Source organism: Myxine glutinosa, chromosome 1 (genome assembly GCF_964187855.1).
Source record: "Myxine glutinosa chromosome 1, kmMyxGlut1.1, whole genome shotgun sequence".
Classification (NCBI taxonomy): Eukaryota; Metazoa; Chordata; class Myxini; order Myxiniformes; family Myxinidae; genus Myxine; species Myxine glutinosa.
In genome coordinates, this window is record NC_136261.1 from 405,224,664 (window position 1) to 405,233,437 (window position 8,774).

General features: G+C 42.6%; 1 protein-coding gene across 1 annotated transcript; it reads left to right on the forward strand.

Moving 5' to 3' along the window:
- The first annotated feature begins 485 nt into the window (after positions 1 to 485).
- LOC137412273 (uncharacterized) lies at positions 486 to 4,551 on the forward strand. The gene has a single exon (XM_068097528.2). The coding sequence runs from the start codon at positions 1,371 to 1,373 to the stop codon at positions 2,736 to 2,738; it is 1,368 nt and encodes a 455-aa protein (XP_067953629.2). The 5' UTR covers positions 486 to 1,370; the 3' UTR covers positions 2,739 to 4,551.
- The last annotated feature ends 4,223 nt before the right edge of the window (positions 4,552 to 8,774 follow it).

Genomic DNA, 8,774 nt, shown 5'->3' on the forward strand with positions numbered 1-8,774 from the left:
ATACAAAGGAATAAAAGGGACAACGTTTATTTTTGCACTGGTGGAAAGAGCTCAAAATGCGAGGTTATATATTTATATTTCTGAACAGCAAAGAAAATAAAATATCGGAGTGATCAGACAGCAGTTGGTAGCCTATACACCGCCGGGTTCGATTTTTGTTTGCTCTGATTGAAAAAATTCGAATTTTCCTGTTGGTGTGGATTCACTTTTATTTATTTATTTTTACTAGTTTCGCGGTGGGACAAACAGATATATAGACGGCATTAGCTAATTATTTTATTTTAATATTAGCTTATTATATATTTATATATATAGGGTTACGTTTGTGGGATTGTCAATCGTTTACAAAGCAAGCATAGACGATCCGTGTAGTTTAGGGTGTATTGCAAGTAATGCCAGTTCAGCTGTGGATCTCCAAAGGGGCGTATTATTTTTCCGTTTTCTTAAAGTTTACCCCATATTCATTCCCTTTACGCCACGTGATTTTGACTGTTGGTGCTGGTGCACAAAAACAGCTTTGGAAAGGATTCAACCCTTTTTCTTTCAAGAAAAAAAGTGAGGGTTGAGCACGAAGAAGAAGAAGAAGAAGAAGAAGAGCGTCTTTGGGCGGTGTCGTAAAAAGAGAATACTTACTCGTTGCGTGAACGGCTGCTTTGAACGTGTTGGTTTGAGGGACTCGATCTCTACGAACTTTCTGAAGGATTCAGTGTGCACGAAGGAGGTGAACAAAAGGAAAAGAACGTATTCTGTGGAAAAAGGCGCTTCTTTGGGTCTCTCTCTGGAGAAGATCTGTACTTCATGCTGTGTTGAACCAATTCCCTTAATGAACTTCCTGAGCTGAGGGATTTGCTGTGTTGCATGAAGAAAGTTGACGAAAGGTTGACGTTACGTTGTTCCCGCCAAGCCCCGCTCCAAAGACTGAAAGTGAAAGAGCGTCGATGAAACTGCCCTTCAGACAGGCCTGAACCCCATTCCATTCCCTCCCACATATCCCATTTTATTTGAATTTCCTGCGAATATTGTTTTTTTAATTTGCTTTCCCTTCCCTGCGTTAGATTGTGTGTGTGTGTGTGTGTGTGTGTGTGTGTGTGTGTGTGTGTGTGTGTGTGTGTGTGTGTGTGTGTTAGTTATTTGTTGTTGTTGTTGGCCTTTCGTATCGGATGTATGTGGCCTGTGTTAATTCAGTTTGTCGTTATTAATTAATTAAGTCCATTGTCATACTTATATGATTTGCTTATTGTATCGTTTTGCATTCTTTGAAGTCTATTTCATTCTGTTTGATTGACATTTTTCGTATCGGGTTGCAAGCACCCCTGCTCCCCTGCAAGTACACCCAGTGCTGTTACAATTGGCTTTAGTCATTTGGTTTGATGGCGGATCAACGCGGCTATAGGAGAGGGAGGAGGGGAAGAAGGGGAAGGAGAGGTCGTTTTGAGGTGAGGCAGGAGCTCCCTGAAAATGTCACTTATGGGGAGTATAATAGAGCAGAGCTGCGCTCATGCCATGACGACAGAGCCTATGGCCATGGGACAGAGAAAGACCCGTGGTATGACGGAGTCTATGCGGCAAAGAAAGACCTGTGGTATGACGGAGCCTATGCGACAAAGAATGGCTCTGTCACACCACAAGTCTATCCGACAAAGAAAGGCTTGTGCTATGACAGAGCCAATGGAGCAAAGCAGGAATTGCAGGAGTACCCTAAAAAATTAGCCTTTGGAGCAGAACAGGAATGGCAGGATGACGCCAATAAGCACAAGGACATGACACAGATGGATTTTTCTGCTATATTTGTCATGCTGCCCCGACAGCAACAGCAGATAATTATCAACATTATGGTTCCATCGACTGAAAAACAAATGGAGAAATGTTGCATGGAAGACATAAAGGGGATTGAAGAACGACAAAAGGAAAGAGACAATGCACTGCAGCAGCTAAAACAAATGAAGGAAAGGTGCATGGAAGAGGGAGAGAAGATTTTTGAACTACGAAAGGAAAGATATGAGGCACAGCAGCAGGTAAACCAAATGAAGGAAAGGTGCATGGAAGAGGGAGAGAAGATTTTTGAACTACAAAAGGAAAGAGACCAGGTACAGCAGCAGGTAAACAATATGAAGGAATTGTGCATGGAAGAGGCAGAGGAGATTTTAGAACTACGAAAGGAAAGAGACCAGGTACAGCAGCAGGTAAACAATATGAAGGAATGTCGCATGGAAGAGGCAGAGGAGATTTTAGAACTACGAAAGGAAAGAGACCAGGTACAGCAGCAGGTAAACAATATGAAGGAATGGCGCATGGAAGAGGGAGAGAAGATTTTTGAACGACAAAAGGAAAGAGACCAGGTACAGCAGCAGGTAAAACAAATGGAGAAATATCGCATGGAAGCCAAAAGGGTGATTGAAGAACGACAAAAGGAAAGAGACGATGCACTGCAGCAGCTAAAACAAATGGAGAAATATCGCATGGAAGCCAAAAGGGTGATTGAAGAACTACAAAAGGAAAAATATCATGCACTGCAGCAGGTAAAACAAATGGAGAATAATTGTATGGAAGTCAAAAAGGAGACAAACGAACACAAGGAAAGTCTTAGGAGGGTCGAGGCAGAAAAAAAAGAGATTCAGAGATTGAAAGAAATAGCTGAGATGGAGTGCAAAGACAAGGAAGAGAGAATAGAAGAACTAGAGGAGGTTCTCCTGTTGTACACCAAAAAAAAAAAAAAAGGGTTATGTACATTGTTTTAATAGTTTGGGGTGGTTTGCCTTACCTCTATTTTGATGCATTGGGCAGGGGATTTTGTACGTTTTCACCCCACCCCCTCCAGATATGTTGAGCACCTTGTGCTATTAATGTACATCCTCATTCTCACCTTGAACAATCGGATGCTGAAGCCACTACCTGGAAGCTTCTTGGAAGCTGAGAAGAGAGCAGCACACATACTGCCAACTTACCTGTCGTCACCTGCACCATGCCTTCCATTAAGGCAAACTAGTCTTTTTGTCATCGTGCCATGTCATTGAGATAAAGGGCCATTTGCCCTGTTTTTAGTTGTTGAATATTTGAAACTTGCCATTTGTGCCTAATTATCTCTGTGTAATGCATAGCAAGTAGAAATGTGTTTTAGGTTAAGTAGGGGTAGAGTAGGTGACCTGGCATTTGTTCAGAGCAATTGATCTGGCAGATTTGTGTCCTATGTTTGGTACCTCCCCGTAGCGATTTATTTTTTTATTTTTTGGTTATTTTTGATGTGGTTGTGAGCCGGGATGGCTCCGGAGGAGGAAAGGGGGGAAAGTGTTACCTTTGTGGGACTGTTAATCCCTTGCAAAGCATGCATAGACGATTCATGTCGTTTAGAATGTATTGCGCAAGAAATGCCAGGTCAACTGTGGATCCCAAATAGGACCTTTCCGTATTAATTTTTCCTTTTTCTTAAACTTTACCCCATATCCACTGCCTTTTACACCATGTGATTTTGACTGTTGGTGGTGGTGCACGAAAACAGCTGTGGAAAGGATTCACCCCTTTTTCTTTCAAGCAAGAAAGTGCGGGCTAAGTAGGAAGAAGAAGAGCGTCTCTTGGTGGCGCAGTAAAAAGACAATACTTGCTCGTGGCGTCAACAGCTTCATTGAGCGTGTTGGTTTGAGGGACTCAATCTCTACAATCTTTCTGAAGAATTATAATTGTGCATGAAGGAGGTGGACAAAAAGAAAAAGCTTATTCTGTGGAAAAAGGCGCTTCTTTGGGTCTCTGGAGACCATCGGTACTTCATGCTGTGAACAGGCTCGGCGAGTGCTACATGAAGGAGTCGACATCGATTAACTTCCTGAGCTGAGGGATTTTCTGTGTTGCATTGAGGAAGTTGACTAAAGGTTCACGTTTGTTCCCACCAAGGCCCGCTCTGACGAGCGTCGATGAACCTTTGTTCCTGCCAAGGCCCGCTCTGACGAGTGTCGATGAACCTTTGCTCCCACCAAGCCCCGCTCTGACGAGCGTCGATGAACCTTTGTTCCCGCCAAGCCCCGCTCTGACGAGCGTCGATGAACCTTTGTTCCCACCAAGCCCCTCTCTGACGAGTGTCGCTGTAACTGCCCTTCAGACAGGCCTGAACCCTATTCCATTCCCTCCCTCATATCCCGTTTTATTTCAATTCCCTGCGAATATTGTTTTTTTTATTTGCTTCCCTTTCCCTTCCCTGCGTTAGATAGAGGGTCTGTGTGTGTGATGTTGTGTCGGCCTTTTGTATCGGTTGTATGTGGCCTGTGTTATTTCAGTCTGTCATTATTAATTAATGAAGTCCATCGTCATACTTATATGATTTGCTTATTGTATCGTTTTGCATTTTTTGAAGTCGATTTCATTCTGTTTGACATTTTTCGTATCGGGTTGCAAGCTCCCCTGCTCCCCTGCAAGTATACCCAGTGCTGCTACAATTGGCTTTCGTAATTGGGTTTGATGGCGGATCAACGCGGCCATAGGAGGGGAAGAAGGGGAAGGAGAGATATATGATTTGCTTACTGTATCGTTTTGCATTCTTTGAAGTAAATTGATTGTATTTCATTTTGTTTGACTGACATTTTTTGGATCGGTCCCTCAGCTGCAAGCTCCAGACTCCAGAGCCTCCACTCCTTGCACTAAGCCAAAAGTTCAAGCTTCGAAAAAACGCTCGGTCAGCTTGCGGGCCTCGGCCCAGCGGGCTGGGGAGAGGACCGAGGGTCGCTGACATTAGTCACGCTGCAACACACTTAGTCGGGAGTGACGTTTGGGACTCTGGTCCTCATCCCCGTCACAACATTTTTGTGTATATATGTTTATATATACAACTTAATACCCCGGCCTACATCATTAATTGGTTCCATAAGCCGTGACGTAACTTGGTTTTTGACGTAAACCGGGCGTAATGCCTTTTAGCTCTTTCACGAGCCTCGATCTTGTATCCAACAACAAAAAAAAAAAAAGCCTTAAAAATGCCTTAAAACGAAGACAAACACTGTAAAACTAGAGTAAACAAGCTAAAATGAAGACAAACACCGTAAGACGAGAGTAAACAAGCGTTACGCCTCGGTCCCCCATCGGGGAAGTGATGAGTTGACAAAGTGGAAGACGCAGAAAACATGCTATGATATGATATTTCGCTCACAAGGTTCAGACATATATATGGTGGTGGCCATCTTGGATTTTGACGTGGCGACCCAATTTACAATAGCGTTCTTCCTTATGCCGAGATACACCCACACACCAAATTAGAAGTTGGTACTTCGCTTATTTTTCAAGATATTCATCTCACAAGGTTCAGACATACATGGCGGCGGCCATCTTGGATTTTTACATGGCGACCCAATTTTAAAAAGCCTTCTTCCTTGTACCTAGACACACCTACACACCAGATTATAAGTTGGTACTTCGCTTATTTTTCGAGATATTTCGCTCATAAGGTTCAGACATATATATGGTGGTGGCCATCTTGGATTTTGACGTGGCGACCCAATTTTCAATACCGTTCTTCCTTATGCCGAGATACACCCACACACCAAATTAGAAGTTGGTACTTCGCTTATTTTTCAAGATATTCATCTCACAAGGTTGACATACATGGCGGTGGCCATCTTGGATATTGACGTGGCGACCCAATTTTAAACAGCGTTCTTCCTTGTGCCTAGATACACCCACACACCAGATTAGAAGTTGGTACTTCGCTTATTTTTTGAGATATTTCGCTCACAAGGTTCAGACATGTATATATGGTGGCGGCTATCTTGGATTTTGACGTGGCGACCCAATTTCCAATAGCGTTCTTCCTTATGCCGAGATACACCCACACACCAAATTAGACATTGGTACTTCGCTTATTTTTCAAGATATTCATCTCAAGGTTCAGACATACATGGTGGCCATCTTGGATTTTGACGTGGCGACCCAATTTTCAATAGCGTTCTTCCTTATGCCGAGATACACCCACACACCAGATTAGAAGTTGGTACTTCGCTTATTTTTCAAGATATTCAGCTCACAAGGTTCAGACATACATGGCATCAGACATACATGGCGGCGGCCATCTTGGATTTTGACGTGGGTTGCACCCACACACCAAATTCGAATGCGGTCCTTCGCTTACGCACGCCCACTCGGACGGATGGACGGACACACGGACGGAGGGGAAAACCATAGTCCCCCTTTCGCTCCGCGGTGCGACGGGGGACAATATCTCGCGAAAGTATATAACTATCGCTAAACCTTAAAGAACACTAAAAACACATTTTAGTCATATTTTTTTAATGAGTAATGAACACAATTAATAAATGAATTTGTAAAGAATAATAAATAAAATTAATAAGATTATGTTATTCACCTTAAACATGGCGTCTCTTCTGAACACAAACACACATTTTAGCAGTCTTAGCCGGCGGCGCTTTTTCAGTGACGTATGCGAGAATACGTTCCCTATCATGAATGATGGTCGATACCGTCGACCGTGGCAGCCCTAAGGCATAGACCTTATCGCGAATCGGTAAATATCAACAGAGGGTGCTCCACCTCAAAGCATGATGGGATCGAAAAGGGGGCAAAGGTAAACACGAACCCAGAAGAGGAAGCGTCTGTCTACGATCGACGCTGTGTTTACGGAAAGGAACATGGCTAATGTGAAAGAAATTCAGCGTTTTTTGGCATTAAAATCCAGCGATTTAAAGAAATATTTGAGGGAAAGGGGGGTTCCCATTGGAGAAGAGAAACAACCTGCTCATGCAAGAACAGTTCCTGAATGTTGAAACCTCGATCGGCCATACAAATATCGCCGGGCTGGAACTTGTCTACAATGTTCGTAATCTTTACAATTTTTTGGTCTGACGTGTTTCCCCCTGTAGGTTTGGAAATGTATGAAATTGTTCTGCTAGGTGTAATACCAACAAGGCACTTGAGAGTAGGTCTTGACTTATATTGGCTGTACACTTGCAAACAAAACTTGGGAGACGGTGCTTTGTCCTAATCCAAAGCGAAATACGAGGTCCTCCTTGCGAAGATTAAGCCGAAGCTTCATGAGTGTCATGAGTAGTTGATCCTCTAAAGATTGAGATCGCTTAACTCCGAGTTTTGTAGTATTGTTTATTTGCCAGGTCTTGTCTTCCATTGATAATTTCCCCTTATAATAATGAAGGTTCTGTGCATAAGGGGATAACCACTTAAACAGGTCATAACTAGGTAAACCTGTATAAAGTTTCACAAGTTCATCACAGTTTGCTATGTCCGAAACAGTAAGCTTCTTGTTACATACTGCAATGGTGGCTTTCAGTTTTGTGACGGTGTCCTTGGCTTGCAAATACTGGCTCATGAGCTGATCACAGTTCACAGTTAATTTGTCACAGTAAAAAAGTCCTAAAAGTAGTTTAAAGTGGTAAGGATCACGTAGTGTGTCAATGTAAACAAGCAGTCTGTCAAAGTGACAGCGACCACCTGCGGCGCTATTGCCCCTTTCCGATCCCATGACGCATTGCGGTTCCGATTCGCGATAAGGTCTATGCGCTATCACCGACACTTTTTCACCTTTTTCATACCTTTTAATCAGATTTAACTTATCTTCCATCGTAACCACATTACGCTTGGAAACACTAGCAATTATCCTTCTTAGGACCCATGGCTAACACAGACACAGTAAAGGAATACTGTACATCGCCTCTGTTTTGAATGAGAACCAGCAGCTGCGCGTACGTACAGTATACTGTACGTACATTTTAATATATTTTTAATGTGCTTTTTATTGTATTTTAAATTGTTTTTTAGCTTCTTTTATTGTTATTTTATGTACTATTTTATTTATTTTAAATATATTTTAAAGGAAATTTTTTTTTCCACGTCCGTAGGAGTGACGTAAAGTCGCACATAATGACGTTCGCTGAACTGAAATTTACTCCAGAAGAGTGGCGTAAAGTCGGATTTGACGTAGGTTGAAATGGGTAAAACGGGGTATGACTGTAATATATATATATATATATATATATATATATATATATATATATATATATATATATATATATATATATATATATAATTATTTATATATATATATATATATATATATATATATATATCTATATATATAAAGTAGAGTTGGCCTCTGTGTCTGTATCCTGATCTATCTACGATCTCTAAGATCTCGAGAACCCGTGGACGGATTTGCGAGCGGAAAGTACTGTTCGACTCGGGATGGTCCCAGGAATGTCACGGAGACATAAACATTTAAAAAATTTCGGGTTTTAAAATTAGCGTATTATTAGCACTAGCAGAAGAGAGAGGGATTCGAAGGGAGGGAGCGCAGCGCTTCTAGCGCTTCTGACTACAGCACACCTTAAAATTAAAAAAACTTCGGGTTTTAAAATTAGTGTGTTACGCGTAATTAGCGCTAGCAGAAGAGGGAGGGAATCTAAGGGAGGGAGCGCAGTGCTCCCTCCAGCGCTTCTGTTAGCGTAATTAGCGTATTTCGGAACGTTAATTTTTCAACTTCATTATTCGGAATCAGTACGTCCCAGAGAACCTTCGTAACGTTAATTTTTCAACTTCATCCGATTGACATGGGACCAACGGCATGTGACAAAGAGTGAAACATACAGGCTACATTTATTTGACGACAATGAGTTCCGACTTCCGACCTCGGTGGGATGACAGGCTGAGTCAACCCCCCTGGTGTGAAGGGGGAGGAGGAGGGGAGGGGGAAAGAGAAGGGGAGGGGAACGAGGGGGAAGGGGATGGGAGGGGGAAGGGGGGAGGGGGAAGGGGGAGGGGAGGGGGGG